We start from the raw sequence: 20,158 nt of genomic DNA, 5'->3' as shown, positions 1-20,158 counted from the left end.
TTCAGCTGAGGAGTACTGTCATCACCAGCCACAGAAGCCTGAAAAATGTCAAGCATCACTCTCTAGAGGCAGGAAAGAGAAAAGGAATAAGACAAGAAAGCAAAACTACAAACTTTTAAACTAGTTCTGCACTGAGGCAAGGGAGAATTTATATTTAAACTAAATATACTGGTTAAAAAAGAATGCCTGGAGTCCACAGGCAAGCAGTTTTCTACCTGCTGTGCCCAGAAAAGGACTCTGTTTTACTGTGGAATGGTATTTCACCTACTGCATCACACAGGGGATGATTTGGGGGCAAAATGGCTGGAGACAAGTCCTCCCCAGCTCTCCATCCTCAGAGCTCTGGCTCCCTCCACTGACAACTCCACAAATCCCAAAAGGTCATAAGGGCAGGAAGAGAATTTATTTCCATTTATTCCCACAAAGTGGCTCAGAAATTCGGCCTACATGCTTTTTAGGTGAAAATAAGGCCCTAATTAACTTCCATGAAGCCCAGAACTTTTTAGGATAGTTACATCAAAAGCCTTTTGGAGGTGGGTAAGAGATATGAAAGAAGAATTAAAAAAAGAAAGGCACACTGAAATTAACTTATTACAAAAGGCTAATAAGAAAATTAAGCAGTGATGCTTCAGAAGTACAGTGCTTTCACATACAAAAGTTGTACGTGAAAGAAAGAAAAAAAATCCTTCTGAAGAAACATTTGTAAATTACCAACAACAGCAAGACGCAAAAACACTGAATTACCTCACCATTTAAAACTGGTGAAAAATAATAAACATAAACACTGTTTAATATATTTACAAAAGTAAAACAGAGGGGAAAAATATTGTAGATAACCAGCCCCAAACGATTTTCTGTATGCTACAGCTGAAGGAAACAAGGACATTATTTACAGTTAAGTAAATTCTACATGAACAATGCTGAGGAAAGGCACATTTAAAAGAATAGATCCAAAAACTTAAAATGTAGGGAAAAAACATCCCATGGAGTCAATACTGTCAGTTACTACCCATTCAGGTACAATATTCCAATAAAGTCTGCAAAGAAAAACCACAAATGATCGAGTCCCTGTAAAAACTGAGGCAAGTGAAAATTTGCATGACACTGTTACAAAATAAAACATTTCTAAAGCACTGATAAATAAAGGATAGGTCAAAATACAGGAGTGACCAAACAATGATCAAATTTCATAATTAGTAAAAAGGAACACTTCCCCATGCCATACATTGTATACAGGGATAACAAAAACATCCACAACTACTTTAGAAGAAATTAAACATATTAAGGATGTAAATACTTGTGAAGCAAGGAAGACATCCATCATTTATTGGCAAGTTTAGGAATAAAACAACCTCCAATACTCAGTCATCCTCTTTCATTGTCAAAAAGGATACTGATTTAGAATGGTACCAAATCTGACTTCTGCAAAAGAATTTCTACCCTGGTCCAAACACACTACTATTTATCTGTGCCCAAACAGAGCAGTTTAAGCCTTTCAAACTGATTTATAACATCCACATCTTCCACTGTATAATTTCCTGAGCAAAATCTCCTGCGGGTCTCAGGCCTTCAGGACAAACAAATACATTCAGCATCACCACTGTAAAACACAGATTTATACCAGGATAAAGAACTATCTCACCTGGATTTCATGAGAGGCTGGGTCACCCATTTCTTCAGTCTTCGACGTCCAAAGGAAGTTCTAGTATGATTCAAGACCCAGAACAGACTTCCTTTTGTTTTCATGTCAGTCTAAAATAATAAAAACAGCTTCATTATTTTTAGCTGAGCAGTCAGTATTGTAGTGGAAGGATCTCCACCACGTTATATAGACCATTTCGTATATTCTTTAAGATATGCTAACTGCATGTTCATTTACCAATCTCACCCATCAACAATGTGTTACATAAAGTACCTCCAAGAGTTGTAAAATATTTAAGTATGTTTTTCCTTTAGCCAGAAAATCTTTTTAGTAATTGACTGGAAGAAATTAAGAAAGTGAAGTTAAGTTCTCTGCATAAAGCTCTCAGCAGGAGCAAAAGACCCTACTACAGACATATCCCTCGACAGCAGTTCTTGCTCGAGAACTTAAGTTGCTCATGTTCTTTGCTAGTCCAAGTACAGTAAGGTTCCTAAGTCATACTAAAAGCCAGTACAGATGACCTTTGATTTAGGCCTCTGAAAATGTGATCCACCTTCAGTCCGATCCCATTTAAAGTAATTTAAGCTTTATGGGTGAAATTTGCAAAACAATTTAACCAAGTTCATTGGGAAGGCAGCTTTTATTTTAAAAGGTTATGTTTGTCCTTACCTGATTCTGCAAAATTTCAAGATTTTTCATTGTTGTCCCATTAATTGTCATGTATTCAGTTTCACTGGACAACTGTTTGAAATTGCTGGGGAGAGGAATTTCATATGTTATATCTTTAATTCAGGCACAAACAGAACAGTGAAACACTGCTAAATTCCTCATGTTAGATAATTCAATAGTTATGCAAAATAAATTTAAAAAGTCAACTAAGAAATCAAAATCTATTTAAATAAAAGAACTGAACACTAATAACTTATTTAACTTACTGTTTGGAAAAAACTCACTTCTTTTGTTTAAGACTCACTTTCAAGTTTCTGGGCAATGACTCTGACAAAGTTCAGAATAAAATCCAGCTCTCCTGTTATCTAATCCTTTGACACTAAATGGCTAATTTATTTAGTCTACAACTAAGCAGAGACTGGACTAATAATCAATACTTCAGGAGTGGAACAGATTTTTAACACAACTCATCATCAAAAAAGCATATCAAAACACATATTCTTTTTTTTTATTACTACTGCAAATTTAAACACGCTACCAGTGCAATTATTTAGGAAAATAAATATATAGTACATTTAAACTATTTGATTTTGGTTTTGATGTGAAATAACCATGACCAAAATTACTTGACCTTTTGATACTTCTTAACAGAACTGGATAAGACCAACCCAAAGGCTGTGTTGCTTTAGAATCAATACCAAAAAAACAATTGTGTTAGATGTGTAATCATATTAGATATGAAAATTATTTCAGTCTCACACACACACACGTTGTAGTTTGAACCATTAAGTGCAAGATCCTCACTAAATGCTTCTGACAAACCAAGTCATGATTGTCTAGGTTAATCATACTGCTGACTGCCCTTTGCATAGAATCTAGGACACTCTTTATTGTCTTAGATTAAGCAGAATAACTTGCTGGACAGGATTTAAAACTCTTTTCTTGACCTTTCACAGAATTTTTTTCAGTGTATTCGATTTTAAACCCTCTGGAGAAGCATGCGAATGCTCAAACTTTTCTGTTAGGCACACATAGCTGCTATATTAAAAACAAAAACAATACCAAAACTTCCAGAAACATGAAATATTCAGAGACTAATGTTATATATTTATGTTGTATGCAGGTGTTTGGGCCTGCTGGCAAATTTCTTCCTAACTAATGGGTCAAATGTGATGTATTTTTTACAGAATTGAAAAGAAAAAGCAGATTCAACTGAGGGCCCTCAAGAAGTTTAATGATCTTTTGGAAGTACAGCTGACTCAGAACTGTATCCATAGTTATAATTAGTCTGCTTTGTGTACTATTCCAGCAACCAACAAAACTGACCAGGAAAACAAAACACTGGAGGCAAAACCCACAATACTTTCCAAAGTACACAAACTTGTAAGCAATAAAACACCACTTCCTTTTATTATCTTTAGTCACAACTGCTGATGCTGGCAAAAATTATTTAGGAATGGTTTCTGCTTGGTTCCCCATGCCTACAGCCAACAACAAATCCTACCTGCTCTTCTGAAAGTACCTCTTTTGCTCCTGGGACTACCTAAACCACTGTTTTCCAGTTTGCCACAACTCGACTCTGTGATCTCTTAAACCCAGCTGGGTGAGAATCAAGCCTTTCCACCTCTTCTCAAAAGTGGAAAGGATGCTTTAGGGAGGATTTACTGGTTCTGCTGCTTCCCCACTTCTCCTGGCTTTAGAGCACTTAACATAGACCACACTGGAGTATCTGAAGACAACTCACTCTGTTCCACTGCACAGTGTATTTACTATTCATTCAGAATCAGACAAGCAAAAGTTGTTTTCACAGCAAAATTATGTATGTCTTATATTATCCAGGTGTTTTCTTTATCTGAGTTACTTCACCCTGCTATTAATCATGGTAATTGAGAGCTTGGAGTATATGAATAATAGTCAGGATCAAGTGCAGTATATGCCCAACCAACAATTCCAGATGTCACAGCTCAGAACATGTTTTGCTTCCACCCACTCATCTTCCTTCAGCTTGGGATCAGAACTTGGTAAAATGTGAAAAGAACAGACTCTTTGTAGGGAATTTAGAGATCAAATGGCATAAGAATAGGCTGTAAACAACTATTAAGTCAGTGCTGGTTTTGCAGCAAAGGTCTCAACACAATCCTTGTGTGAAATGCTAATGCACTGCTATCAGCCACCTCTTGAACCACTAGAAATGACCCTTCAAAGACCATTTGGACTGGATCACAATGACATAACTCCTTCTGTAGGTGACAATGTTTCAAAGAACAGATTTGCAACGGTCTCACGCACTTCAAGAGCACAAAACACAAGTGATGGAAACAGATGGCAACTGAGGAGCACAGCACTGTAGGATCGTGTCATTTCTGGGCTTGGAAAAAGGAAAAGAGGAAACAAACACAAACTTCCAGGAAAGTTTAGGAATCTTATGGGGAATACTCATGACAAAGAGGTTCCTACCATAAAATGACTTTTCAGAGCAGAACCACACAAGAAAATGAGTATGAAAGGGTTGCTGTGACTGCTTTAGGACAGTAAACTACGTCCTCAGGCTTCAATTCTCACGTGTTACTGCTGAAACTGGATGATCTTGGTCACTGTGGCCCTACTTACTGGGGGCTTATAAAAAAAAGAGAGTGACTGACTTTTACAGGGGCAGTTAGTGACAGGGCAAGGGGAAGCTTTAAACTAAAATAGGAGACATTTAGTTTTAGGAATAAATTGTTCCCTGTGAGGGTGGTGAGGCCCTGGCACAGTTGCCCAGAGATGCTGTGGCTGTCCCATCCCTGTAAGTGTCCAAGGCCAGGTTGGATGGGGCTTGGAGCAACCTGGGATAGTGGAAGGTATCCCTGCCTCTGGCAGGGGGTGGAACTGGATGGGCTTTAAGGTCCCTTCCAACCCAAACCATTCTGTGATTTTGCCTGCAGAGAAGCTTGCAGTGAACAGTCTTTTTAATGCTTTCTTCATTATTCTCTGCACAGAAGATATTACATGTAATTTCACACTCAGTAACCCAGCCTAAGTGAATGCATGGTATTCAGATCAGTAGTTTTCAACTACTTTAATTCTGGAAATCTGTAGAATTTCTAAGTGAACATGCAAGGCGCTGTACTGAAAGCAGATCTTCTTTGCTCAATTACCTTTTACAGAGCTCTAGAGTCCATGTCTTCAAGATCTCTGAGGGTGAATAAACCACAGAATAAACTGATATAGACAAGAGTTGCAGGAATCCCTAAAAGCTTTAAGAAATAAAAACAAGTCTCTCCATTTTGTAGAAGCATAGTTTTTGTTAGGTATGAATGGCATTACCACAGTCTAAGTAGCAAAGGACATCGAGTCTAGACTCTGTTTTGAGTTTAATTAACCAGGTTTGAAAACATGAATGAATAGTGCCACAAGGCTACTTTTGGCACTATTCTGTGTTGTGTACCATTCCCTGCATTTCTTTAAGTTCACTGTTCAAAATCTACCAACTCTCTCTTCCACTTCCAATATGCTGGAAAACATATAAGTAAAATCAAAATACATTGAGACACATCTTCCCAGCAACTGCTGTGCAAATGATGATTTTTCAAGCAAAACTGGGTCTCAAATGTATTTGAAAACCTCTCCTATATGTGCACCAACTTCCTGACAAAAGCCTTTAATCAAGGTCTCTCATTATGTAAAGCTATTAGAGCACATTGATTAAAAACACCTTGTATCATTCATTATTAAATCTATTTTTACTTGCTGTTAGAACTCTGATACGGTCCAGTCATACCCTGAGGTCCTGCTGCGACAGAAATCTTTATTTCTTTTTAGTATTTTCCCTTACTTAGGATCTTAAAAGTAGTTTCAAAAGCTTCATCTAAATATTAGAACAAAACTTGCTCCCCCTCCACCAATGAGGTTTCGTTATCCCTTACATGATGTTTCATAAGTCTCACTACTAAATAGAGATGGAATTCTTTTCAGCTGTGAGAAGAGTGTTTATCCAAAGAAGGTATAGAGGTGTAATGAATTTTTCTGTCATTCTTCCTATCAAATAGGTCTTCATCCAGATCTGTGTCACTTACTTTAAAAAACCCAAAACTATCTCACAACTCCAACTTCATGCTCACTGACCTGAATTCTTCTAGGAATTTTAAGTTGCTTGACAGTGCAATGGAAGTATTTCTTCTCTGCTTCCTAATTCAGAAGATTCATGAGCCTGACATGCTTTGCTTAAAAGTCTTTCACTTTTCAGTTTTTAGATAGTATGTCACTGGCATTAGGAAAAAGATTGGAATTTGCCTCAGCATTTGTCTCACTATGTCAATACCTGTGACACGCTAAAAACAGCAAGTAGAACTCAGTATCGGGTAGTCAAAGCATAAAGGCTTTAGGAATAAACACATTGGATTCCGAGCTCCCAACTACACGGATTTCTCAAACAGTGTATTTTATTTCTTCACAGAGCATCTCCAGGATATTGAGTAGTTTTTTGCCTCTTCACTCAGATGTTCATACATTCACAAAAAATCCATTAGAACAACCTTCAGCAGGCAAATGTCAATGCCAAGAATTAGTGCTTTTCCTTCCCAGCTGATAATTGTACTTCATTTTAGGATGCAGCTGTTACAAATGTGACTGATTGCTGCTACATAAGCCTTCACACAATGAGGTTTCTCCTCTAGTTCTCAATTACTTCTACAAAAAAGGTGGATTTTGCATTTCCTCCAGCTGAAAGAACATTCACCTCACGTGTGATTGCACAAAGGGCACTGTGACAGCAGTGACCTGCAAGTGTAACCATGAAATGGCATTTCCTTGGAGTCCACTTTCTTCTTTGGAAACTCTACGAAAAGATTTCTTAACCCCTGCAAGCATATTAAAAAATAAATAAAAAAACAAAGCCCCCACCAAAACAAACAAAATCCCACCAAAAAAAAACCATTAAAAACCCACACAGGATAAAAAAAAGTCAACCAAAGAGTATTAGCAGGAGCACCACAGATCAGCTCCTTGATGGATGATGCAGTGAAGATGCCACAGGAATTCTTTCCTCATTAGCTCTATAAGCCCATCAAACTTTTTGTTAACATTTAAATACTACTTGGAGTGGATAACGGCAACTTAAGGAAGAAAATCCACCCCAAAATCCAGAAGACCCATGTATATATAATTTCCAAACATTTTAGCAGACACATGCAAAAGTGTTTAAAGCTGGCATCTGCAGTTGATTTTTTAAATGCAGCTGCATTGTAACAAAACTAGCAAGGTAGGGAGCCCTTCAAAATCAGACTTAAAACTCAGACAACATGTGAACGACCTACAAATGACATGCTTTTAAGTTTCCAGTCTGCAGCCAGACTGACTTCCCTAAATCCTGCCTACTTATGGAACAGAGGAATACTGGGACAATCAGCAGAATACTTTGCACAGGATCCATGACAGCTAAAGTTGTTTTATTTAATAAGCCCCAATGGTATTTTCAAAGCTCAGTCAGGTAGGATACCAGTGTTTTATGCTTGTGCAAGGTACGATAGCAGTGTTTTATACTCAGTGCAACACAGGAAAAGAGAAACTTGAGCAATGATATCTTTCTGTTTTCATTTGCTTCCACCTGCATAATCCTGTCACAAATTTTGAGTGCTCATTTGAGCATATCTAATAAACCAAAGGGTTGAGATTGCTTAAGGGAAGACAAGGTATACCCATGTCTGTGTGGTTTTGCACAAATGGTGATAGTCCAGGGATTTTCCAGAAACCTAGGATATGCCAAATGCATGTTTTCTTTATAACTGATAACTAGATTTGCCAACTCAAAGTTGCCTGCTGAGTACTGCCTAAACATAACAACACACTAGTATTTGTATCTGCTTCCAGAACTACAGAAAGAAGAAATTATTTACACACTGCTGGCAAAATAAAACATCTGCAAAGCTAAGTTACAGCACTAATTTTTTTTAAAGCTGCCCAAAAAAGCCCTACATTTGGTTTACTGAGGTGAGATGTGATAGCTGATATAAACAAACTTTAAAATTTCCTCCCTAGTATTTACCAGTTTTTGCACCTTGTTTGTTTTCAGTAACACTTGGCAGCACTACATATTAATTCACATTACTGACAGTCATATCTACACAAACACTTCATGAAGATTTTCATGAAACACCACTTAAAGAAATCCCTTGATTCTTTCAATTTCTGATTAGGAGACCAAAAGTAAGGTATAATTTTTACAAAGACTATGTTTATCGCTCTAGTAGGTGTGTTCATTGCAGTCAGGGAAGATGCCTGCTAACACTTATAGGAAATGGTGATTCGAATTGGGAGTTTATGTAAGGCAACTTACCTTGGATCGTAAAGCATCCTTTCCAAATTAAATTCTTTAAGATATGCAATTACTGCTGCCAGAGAGCAAATAACAGGCTTATCCAAGCTTAGTATTACAGATAGTTTCTGGGGACCTAAAAAAAATTTTTTTCTTGTTACATTTTTATTTTCCTGTTAACTCACTGTCTACTACTAATGTATTGTAGAAAAAGCACAATCTGTTTTCCAATTTATTATAATAGAAATCTGCAATGCATGTACAGTGTTTTATGAGATCTATAAATCAACATAAAGCAAGGCTCCGGAATAACACTTACTGTTCCAAAGAATGTATAACATTGCAATAGTGTAAACACATTATGAAAAACAAAACATTTGACTCCGCAGGTTTTTCTTCATAAAAAATGACAAACTGTTGGCATAACAAACATCTAAATATACAAACTAAGAATGGAATTCTGACACTTCTGTAAGAAAGCCATTCATATTGGATAGCATTTTGCACAGTGCCCTACTACAGTCTCTATTCCAGATGCAAAACTGGGAAAACTCACTTCATGATATCACAACATAAAACAGTACTTAAAGAAAACCCATTTACTTAAGTTTTTTCAGAGATGTTTTGTAAAGCTGCTCTTCTGTTCTTAGAGAGTTCACACACACAAGAACTTTAGACCTCAGTGATAAGAATGTTCCCCCCATCTTCAAAAAGGGCAAGGAGAAGGACCTGGGAAACTCCCATCTGGTCAGCCTCAACGTCTGTCCCTGGAAAGGTGGTGGAACAGGGTATTCTGAAGGTATCACCAAGCATGTAGAAGAAGGTCATCAGGAACACTCAGCATGGACCCACCAAGTGGAAATCCTGTTTGACTAATCTATGATGGCATGGCAGGATGGGTCAATGAGGGGAGAGCAAAGAGTGGTATCTGCCTTGACTTCAGCAAGGTTTTTGACACTGTTTCCCATAATCCCCTCGTAGGAAAGCTCAGGAAATGTGGGTTGGATGAATAGACAGTGAGGGGAATCAAGAACTGGCAGAGCTCAGAGGGTTGTGATCAGCTAAGCAGAATCCAGCTGGAGGCCTGTAGTCACTGGTAGCCAGGGATCAATGCTGGGTCCAGCCTGATCCAGTTTGTTTATCAATGACCTAAATGAAGGGATGGAAAGGACCCTCAGGGAGTTTATGTGCTGGAGGGCAGGAAGGCTCTGCTGAGAGACTGGGATAGGCTGAATGAATGGGCCAAGAGTAACAGTGTGAGAGTCAACAAGACCAAATGCAGGTGCTGCCCTTGCGTCACAACAAATCCCATGGAACACTCAGACTGGGGAAAGAAGGGCTGGAAAGCTGGATAACACCCTGGGGGTGACAGCAACTGAACATGGCCCCAGGTGCACCAAGGTGGGCAGGAAGGCCAGTGGCACCTGGTTTGTATCACAAAGTGTGTCCAGCAGGCCCAGGGCAGTGCTGGGCATGGCAGAGGCCTCTCAAGTCCTGTGTTTTAGTCTGGGCCCCTCAGTTCAAGAAAGACATTGAGGGGCTAGAGTGTGTCCAGGGAAGGGAATGGAGCTGGGGAAGGGTCTGGAGCACCAGGAGCAGCGGAGGGAGCTGGGGGAGCTCAGCCAGGAGAAAAGGAGGCTCAGGGGGGACCTTCTCACTCTCTGCAACTCCCTGACAGGAGCGGGGAGCCAGAGTGGGGTTGGGCTCTGCTTCCAGGCAACAAAGGACAGGACAAAGGGAAACAGCCTCAAGCTGTGCCAGGACAGGGTCAGATTAGACATCAGGAGGAATTTCTTGCTGGAAAGGCTCGTCAGGCATTGGAAGGGACTGCCCAGGGAGGTGGAGTCCCTGTCCCTGGAGGTGACCAAGGAACTACTGGACTTGGCACTCAGTGATCTGTGCTGGATGACAAGGTGGGGTTGGGCACAGAGTGGACTCGATGGGCTGGGAGGGCTTTTCCAACCTCAGTGATCCTGTGATTTGCCAGTGATACAGAACTGGGGCAGTGGCTGATCCACCTGAAGGCTGTGCTGTCGTTCAGAGGGACCTAGACAGGCTGGAGAGTTGGGTGGAGAGAAACCTAAAGAGGTGCAACAAGGGCAAGTGCAGGTCCTGTAGGTGGGGAGGGATGACCCCAAGGACCAGCACAGGTTGAGGATGACCTGCTACAGAGCAGCTCTGCGGAGAAGGACCTGGGGGTCCTGGTGGGTGACAAGTTGGCCATGAGCTGGCAGCACCCTTGGGGTCAGGAGGGACAGTGGGATCCTGAGGTGCATCAGGAAGAGTGTGGCCAGCAGGTCAGATGGATACTGGAGAGGGTCCAGTGGAGGCCACAGAAATGATGAGGGGTCTGAAGCATCTCCCTGATGAGCAGAGACTACATGAGCTGGGTCTGGAGAAAATTGAGAAGGGATTCCATCAGTCCACACAAATATCCCCAAGGAATGTCAGAGGATGGTCCCAGACTCTGTTCAGTGCTGCCCAGACAGGACAAGGAGCAAAGGCCATAAACTCAAACACAACAAGTTCCCCCTTAACATGAGGCGGAACTTCTTTCCATGGAGGTGGCGGAGCCTGGGACAGCCGCCCAGGGAGGGTGTGGAGTCTCCCTGTCTAGAGACATCCCAAACCCGCCTGGACATTCCCTGCGTCACCTGCTCCAGGGGACCCTGCCTGGGCAGGGGATTGGGCTGGGTGGTCTCCAAAGGTCCCTTCAACCCCAAATATCCTAGGATTCTGTGAACTTAAAGAAATATTTCAGATGTTGTGTAATTACCCCCAGTTGCTAAATATCTGTGAATTTAAATCTGTCTAAACACACATTTTCAAGCTATGAAAAATCGCATTGCTCGCCCTATATTCATTTCTGTTTAGATAGTTCACTTTCAAGGTTCACGTCTTCCAAGCTCAAAAAAATATCCCACTGCGCAGAACGTTAAGCAAAGGTGGCTGAAAGCCAGCGTGGATATAATGGTCGACAGGATGGCACTTCAAAGCCATGTGGAATGACATACCTGTGGTACCAGGCACTTCTTTTGCATAGAAGTCAGTAATCAGCTGGAAAGCATGGCTGTATTCAAAACTGAGGTTTTGCATCCTTTCTATCCTAATTCTGTCATCCTGTAATCTGCAAAGAAAAAACATGTTACTTTCAGTTTGTTATGCTCCCTTCATGAAGAACACTGAAGGTTACAATGGTGCACTTTCCTTTGTCTTTCCTTTATTAAGAATTGAATGGGTAATGAATGAAGAGATGAGCTATTTAAGTGGGTTGAGAACATTTCTAAGGGTGTTTTTTTAAAATGATCCTTCTAACCATTGTAGAAGTGTAAATAAAAAAAAAAAAACCAAACAGAAACAGCAGAAACAGTGAACAAGCCCAAAAGAGACTGCAACAGGTTGTTTAGTATACCTGCAAGGCATATACAAACATGATTTCACCAATCATAACAAGCATTTGCCTTACCTCTTTTTAAAGACTTATGTTGAATAAACAGTTAAGCAATTCTTCTGTGCTATTACCATATTTAATTATCCTTTACATTTAAAGATTTTGTTCCATGTGGTAGAACTTGTCACGTGAATTTACTTGCATTTTTCCTGTATGCAGCTTAAATAAAGTGTTCTGTCCTTTACTTCCTAACTATTTCAATACCTTTCCTTACGCTAAAGGACTTGATTTCTCTCAGTCCTTTAGCACTCCAGTCAATGATGATATTACTGGCAACCCAGTCCTGCCAACATGTCAGCAGTTCCTCCCGGTTTAACAGTGCCAGCAAACTCTACAGGATGCAACTTTTCTACACTGGCTGCTCTTCCTAACTGCTCACTGAAATTAAGTTTGGATGCTGCATTATCAATTCAATTTGTACAGCTGTTAATACAAAATTAAACAGATACAGTGATTAAAAAGAAACAAAAAAAGAGGGCACACAGTGTCCCTGCCAACCTGTGAGCACAATTACACAGCTACAGAAGGAAAAGGAGCAGCAGCCAATAGAAAGCTGTCAGTAAAAGACACATATAAAACCTACTTGGCCACAGAGTATCCACTCTCAAACCACCCTGGGACATCAATTAACCAATACTTCAAGCAGATTGGAATCATGCCAATGAGAAGGATTGTGTAGGTATTATAGGATGGAAGTTAATCAATACCCTTTTTGCACGGCTTTCCGACCTCACAGGAACAAACAAGCAGACAGATTTTCTGTATTACATTCTGCATATTCCCACTTGAAAGGATTAATACATCTCTGAGGCTCGACGGATAAATAGAAGAGTTAATTTCCACCACACCATGTCAACCTAAGTGAGTCTTAGAGGTCTGACTTCTCTCAGTGCATCCTAGATGATCCTTCCAGTGCCTTAGTTTTAACTGACTGATCCAATTAAGTTTTCAGTCTTTATACCCTCTGGGATTTCCCTCTCCCCAGCCCTTCTCAGAAGGAGCAAACATTTTAAATCAAGTGAAAAGACAATTGGCCTGTGTTCCTCAACCTCCAGTAACAATCAGCTGTTTTCTTGCTTGTGTTTCTTCACTTGCTTTAACCTCCACCAATAATCTGCTCTAACGTACTCCTTCCTTTTGCTAAATTAGCATGTGTCCTCACTACAGCCACTTGAAAAAACACCACTTCAGCACTAAACTATTTACAACGGGCTGTATGGTACCTGGAGGTGAGCACAAACCTTTACATCAGCCCTAAAAGACAGCAGGGCTTTTCTGTGGACCATGTCTGAGTAGGGACTTGGAGAAATCTTTCTAAAAGAGGATTTTTTCATTTCTACCTCTTTATGTTTTAATAACACTGACTTCAGAAAAACAAGGCTTAATAAGGTCTGCAGAATTCATTTTTAAAAAGTCAAACAGAGGAGGATCTGGGGGAGTATCTCACGGGATGGTTCATGCCACACCTGTCTGTTCATAAAGTAATGTTTAAAAATCAGTTCGTGTAATTTCTTTGTGTTTTTCTTTCGTTTCATAATCATATTTATCCAACTCCTTAGCATAAACTTTGGAAAATGATAGTTACAACAATAAAACAATATAACTTGTGTGACCTCTTATAGTACTATTTATATTTGCCAGCTGTATCAATGGGAAATAGTTGAAGTTAGAATTAAACAACTCATTGATCTGCAAAAACTTCACATATTTTCGTATTTATATTCTATATATGTCAACATCAAAAAAATAGGACACTTCTTCTATCTGAAAGTTTGCATCTGATATTCTAAATAAAGTTTAAAAATAGGAATTTATAGATCCAACATATGGAAAAATCTGAATTTTTATCAAGATGTATGAAAATAAAATTTTCTGCAGAAGGTTTTCATGTCTGTCCTTTGTGTCGCCAGATGATCACCCGAAGGCCATTTTCCTGATTTTAGCCAGGGTGAGATGCTGATGCTTATTTTATCTCTCCAGCTACCAATGCCTATTTAAATCAGAAGTCAATTTGCCATCAACTTTTGTAAACATCATTCTTGTCAGAACATCTACAATGAACTGCAGCTCAACTCATATTTTACTGATATCCTTTCCAGCACTCTGAGAACAAGCAAACTTCAATCCCATGACACCAACAGGGTTGGTCAGGGAGGAAACTCAGTTTCTCAAAGCTTTTCTTCTTCCTTTGCCCAATTTCTCCTGAATACTGAGAGAATAGAGAGGTTTCAGGGTTTCCAGCTGTCAGCTAATGGTACAAATGAATCCACAGAGCTTCTCATTAAAATTGGATTTGATGTAGAGCTGTCTCGCTTCACAAGGTGAGTTATGGAAGTTGCTCCAAAGGATTATTATTAGACACAGTTAAGAACATGAAATCAGTGTGTCCATCAACAGATGAAAAAAGATCCTAAAATACACACATTTACACATTTTTGTGTACACAATGTAATATGTACATTCTAATCTATGTTGTTCTATGATTCTGTCACTGGAGGGACTAATATATCTGTCACCCTGCTGGGAAAGTGAAAAAGGATCAACATTGCTGGGTTTAATCCCTCTATTTATCTGACAACTTGATGTATCCAGTTAAGCACTCCTTGCTTACCAAGTGCTGCAGGAAACATATTTAAAAGACATCACTCAATTGGGGGGAGGGAAGAGGAATCTCTTAAGAAAAGCATTTATAAGAAATGCTAGAAGCTAAAAGAAAACAACATAAATAAAAATAATTTACAGAAACTGACTCCAGATATTTAAAAAATAATACAATCTTTTATTAAGAATGAGTTTGCATTAAGTACAAGAGCTAACTGCAGCGTTCGAAATAAAACAGGAGTCACTTTAGTACTGCTCTACAATTCACAATTAAACAGGCATAAAGCTCAGGAAGTCTTCCTAAGGAATGCAAATAAATCCAGAATTCTACCTTTCAACTCCCATTCTGCTGTGCTCATTCTGCTTTGGGGCTACTCAAACGCAGGGGCACAGGCATCAAAACATTACTATACAGCCCTGTATCACATAAGGATACAAGGACATGATGCAGAATTTGGGAAGCTCTCTGCTCCTAAAATTTAGTGTGACATTTTTACTTCTGATGCTAAGCACAGATCTGTGAAAGGCAAATTATTTATTTAGTTTTTCCTATACAATATATTCCAATTGCTCCTTTCTCTGACGGGACGACCTGTCTGTCACTACAGGGGAAAAAAAGCCTGCACTGCCCAGCAGGGCAAGGCAACCCAAATGCATTAATCGTTTCAGAAATACAAGCACATAGTGTCATTTTTCCTTATTAAGGTGCTTCATTATGTTACCTTTATTATACAACTGCTTCTAGCTCAGGTTTGAATTTGTCAGTGGGAACTAGAGAACAATCACCCTTCCTTTTTTGGGACATCTTGGCATGAAACTCCAGTAGCTTCTCTGGCACAGCCTCAATGACATTTCCAAGCAGTTGTTCTTTTGGCACTAAACACATACATTTTTATAAGCACAGCTTTTGTCTCCTGTCAGAGTAAAGTACTTTCCCACATTTGCTTTGGGCAACCTTCAGATGCCAGAGATGGAGACACTGTTGTTGCAAGAAAACAGCAGCACAGTCACCCCCTCTGAGTATCTGATACAAATCTCTGCTGTCCACAAAAACCAAACAGCAATTACAGCATAGATGTTATCAATATATCACATACAACATATTACCCAACAGGACCTACAGCTTTTCACATGTCCCATCCCAAAACCGTTTTTTGGGGTCAGAGTTGCTTCCAGGCTTTTCAGCAACACTGACACACTCTAATACATATACACACATACATATATGTTACATACAAACATACACACACAAAAGAAAAAACTTGCTTTCCTTTTTCTATCCAAACTTCAAACATTTTTCAATATCCTCATTTTCTCAGGAAGAACTGCAACTGAAAAGAACTCCAACCATATCAACAAGCCTAGAGTCTGGATCCAGGGAATTCGAAGAAAACATTCCTGTAGCTTTAGGAACTCTGATGCAAGAGCTGCCTAGGAAACAGAGCAGAGGCTGTCAGAAAAGCAAAGGGCAGAGGGTTGTGTAGGCACTGTGTGACACTGCATCCCTTCTGTGAGGACAGAATTAGGTAGCACAGGACAAAACACAGACAGTTGTGCTGCAGCAGCATCTGCATCCATAAAGAGACACAAATCTTCAGGCTCCTTCCATCTGCCTGTCCAAAGAAAAGGATGAGACTAACTGCACTCATGTCTTGGAAAACCTAGTAGAAAAGACCAAAAACTGCTAGGAAAATATTTCTAAGCACCTAGAAGAAAGCAAGATGAGCAATAGTCTGTTGCAGAATGCAGCAAGGTCGCAGTCTGACAGCATAGAAAAGAATGTAAATAAGAGGTGAACATCCAATCATATGTGAAAGCTACTGGTAAATATAGATATTAGAACTAAGAATAGTGTTAGTATGTAAGATTCTAGGAGACAGTGTGTGACTGCAGCTGACTGTTAAGGCTGTTACCAATCGTAGGTTAGATTACAGGATAGTAATGATCTCATTATATATCCTATATAAGCTGTACTGTATAATCAATAAACGAAGCTTGCTTGATACTCATATTGAGTGTCCCTGCTTTCCCTCGTTGCGACAAATGGCGCCCGTAACAGAGACACTGAGGAGCCTAGATACGCCACGGTACAGTGTTGTACGGACATCGGTCCCGACCAGCAGCACGGGAGGTGAAAGAGTTAACTTCACACCCTGAGCGACCGTAGAGACAGGACTCAGACTCAGTCGATAAAGCATCGCCGATGTCTCGCAAGGGCTGCACCGGCATATAATATATCCTGATCAGGTATGGAGAGAGATAAGCGATGCACAATTTGCTCAAATGATTTTTACAAAAGCAAAGGAGTTACTGACATTAATTTAGATAGGAATTAGAAAGGTTATTGGCACTGTGAAGCAGCAGCAAGGATTAGCAGCACTGCATGACAAGGACTCGCGGGGCGGGGCGGGGCGGCCCGGCTGTGCAGAGCAGAGCCGGAGCCAAGCTGAAGCCGGGGCCGGGGCCGCCTCAGTTCACAATCGAAGCCGTCCCGTTTCGCCCCCCGCCTCTTCCCCGCGCCGCACCGCAGAAGACGGCATTCAACTATCCCTGTGTAAACACAGTCGCTATGGTAACCATTCACTGTGGAACTCCGTAAAGCCGGCCGATAACATTCTTTGAACTTTTAACAATGTTAATGAACTTAAACGAGAGGAAAAACATGTTTGCTTTGCAAGTTATAGTTTCTTCACAACACTCACAGATAGAAGACACGGGGTAAAGATTTTTACTCTAAGAGTTGAAAACAAAGCTGCTGTGAGACTTGATGAAAGCCTGGCTAGGTTGAAGGGAGTGTGGCCACCTACAACAGAGCCCAGATAGCTCAGTCGATAGAGCATGGGACTGGGGATCCCGGGGCTGCAGATTCGAGACCTGCTGTGGAACACCGGTCGGACCAGCTCCAGTCCTGCGGCTGACCTCTCATTTTTTTCTCACGCGGACCCTCTGCAAAATTGTCTGATTGCTCTAATCTGTTTTTGCCACGCTAACTACTTGAAACTAACTGAACTATTAATAGCAACAGTTTGTAAGCCCTTTGTTAACAGCGCAAACGGCTAGGAGAAGCAGACGGTCAGAAGCTGAGAGGTGGCTGCATTGCAGACATCGGGGGTGCCGGCATCCAGAGAGCACGGAGACAGCACGGCCGGCACAGAGCGGGATGCCCACGCAGCACCGTGCTGAGAGCACAGAGAGAGGATGGAGCTGCGCGGCGGCTGCGGAGCTGGGGCACTGCGGGCCCTGGGCCAGAGCGGGCACGCTGTTGCCTGACAGCTGTATGAGTGAAAAAAGCTGTGTAGATATCTACGTGTGTGAACTTAAAATACTTTGTGAGTGTTAACATTTTAAGAAAATGTGTTGTATAGATTTAATTATGATATGTTGACACATGCTAGCCTTTGAAGATTGGAAGCAAGTATCAAAGAATTGCAAATTGATGCTGGTCAGAATTGGCTAAATGGTCTCTTGGTAAATCGAAACTATCAGGATGGCTTTTGCCTATAGTCAAAACAGGTTTGCTTCTGTTGTCTATGTTGTAATTGTGCTACTGATGTTGCCATATTTGGTGTCGTGTTTGCAAAGGGCCCTGTCAAGAACGACCCAGGCAATTTTTGTGGCACAAATACAAAAAAGGGGAATTGTTGCAGAATGCAGCAAGGCCGCAGTCTGACAGCATGGAAAAGAATGTAAGTAAGAGGTGAACATCCAATCACATGTGAAAGCTACTGGTAAATATAGATATTAGAGCTAAGAATAGTGTTAGTATGTAAGATTCTAGGAGACAGTGTGTGACTGCAGCTGACTGTTAAGGCTGTTACCAATCATAGAGTTAGATTACAGAATATTAATGATCTCATTATATATCCTATATAAGCTGTACTGTATAATCAATAAACGAAGCTTGCTTGATACTCATATTGAGTGTCCCTGCTTTCCCTCGTTGCGACAATAGTCAGTGTGGAATTGTTAAAAAAAAGAAAATTCCATCAAATCAAATTTCCCTCAATTGTAGAGGAACAGATTCTGTGGACAGAGAGGAAGCAGAATTCCTATGTGCTTGATTTCAGTGAGGTTATTTTATAGCTTTTCACACGTTCTCATAACTGATCTATAGAAGCTTGATTTACACAAAAGTGCTCATTTCAGAATGGGTACAAAACCAACTGGAGCACAACACTCAGAACGGTACCAGGGGTGCACTGTCAAAATGAAAGTATGTGGTTTGCAAAGCTCCACAAAGCTCAGCTGTGCCTGGGACACTCAGTTCTTCAGTGACCACTCGGGCACTGCAAGTGGGCACAACTCCAGTCCACTTGCACGGGGTATGAAACTGAAGCGGCTGCAAAGAATTTTAGCAAACCAGAACTGAGCTCAAAACGGAGTAGAGAAATTACTTGAAAGTTACATGTTTTGTCTGTCATATGTGGCTGTGAACAAACAATACATGGGATAAATGAAGATCTAACCTATAATGCAGTAGCTCTTTCCAATAGACTTCTCTTCTTGCATAGCTTCAAACAAATTAAACAAGGAAAAAACACCATCACCACAGATGAAAAAACCCCACAATTCTCAACAAACAAAAAAACAATCCTCAGCAAACAAGAAAAAAAAAACAAGAAAAACCAAACAAAAAACAACCAAACAACCCCCCCCCCCCCAAAATACAATAACACCCTGCCTAGTATCTGCCATACTGCATAAACACCAATGAAACAATGCTCCCCCAATTACACTCCACCATGGAAAGTAACTCTTTCTTAATCAAAGTGTGAGTGAAGAGAGAGTGAGGTCACAGATCCAGTCATTTGCTCATTGATAGCCTGGGATTACTCTTGTGGGTAAAAGCATGTATTTCCAAAATCCCAAACAGCTACAAAGATGAAAAATGCACAGGTGACAGAAACAAATGAAACTCCAAATTTACGCTGCAAATCCTAAAATCAGATGTGGAACAACCCATCCCCCTTTCTCTGCATTGAGCTGACAGGCTATTAAAACATACAGAATCATAGAATCATAGAATAGATTGGGTTGGAAAAGACCTCCAAGTCCATCATCAAGTCCAACCCCTGATCCAACTCCAATTACTATATCATGGCACTAAGGGCCACATCCAATCTCTGCTTAAAAACCTCCAGGGATGGTGAATCCACCACCTCTCTGGGTAGGCTGTTCCAATGCCTGATTACCCTCTCTGTAAAAAATTTCTTCCTAACATCTAACCTAAACCTCCCCTGGCAGAGCTTGAGCCCATGTCCCCTTGTCCTGTTGTTGGTTGCCTGGGAGAAGAGACCAACCCCTACCTGGCTACAACCTCCCTTCAGGTAGTTGAAGAGAGTGATGAGGTCACCTCTAAGCCTTCTCTTCTCCAGACTAAACAACCCCAGCTCCCTCAGCCTCTCCTCACAGGACTTGTGCTCAAGTCCCTTCACCAGCCTCGTTGCTCTTCTCTGGACCCGCTCCAGCACCTCAATATCCTTCCTGAACTGAGGGGCCCAGA

The 20,158-nt window shown here is 40.6% G+C and overlaps 1 protein-coding gene across 5 annotated transcripts in view; it reads right to left on the bottom strand.

Annotated features, from left to right (window-relative positions):
* MSH3 (mutS homolog 3) overlaps positions 1-20,158 on the bottom strand; it is a 99,223-nt gene that overhangs the window by 50,554 nt on the left and 28,511 nt on the right. For all 5 annotated transcript variants that reach the window (XM_027880965.1, XM_027880950.1, XM_027880975.1 and 2 more), the window contains 4 exons: positions 11,618-11,730; positions 8,625-8,739; positions 2,312-2,396; positions 1,643-1,752 (listed from right to left, as the gene is read on the bottom strand). In XM_027880965.1, the coding sequence (XP_027736766.1) occupies positions 1,643-1,752; positions 2,312-2,396; positions 8,625-8,739; positions 11,618-11,730 (423 nt within the window). The remainder of the gene's footprint in view (positions 1-1,642; positions 1,753-2,311; positions 2,397-8,624; positions 8,740-11,617; positions 11,731-20,158) is intronic.

The sequence above is a fragment of the Empidonax traillii genome, unplaced genomic scaffold (assembly GCF_003031625.1).
Source record: "Empidonax traillii isolate 1590-97213 ecotype Southwest subspecies unplaced genomic scaffold, ASM303162v1 scaffold6:size4315531, whole genome shotgun sequence".
NCBI lineage: Eukaryota > Metazoa > Chordata > Aves > Passeriformes > Tyrannidae > Empidonax > Empidonax traillii.
Note: the sequence above shows the minus strand (reverse complement) of the source record. Positions and strands in the feature narration are given on the sequence as shown.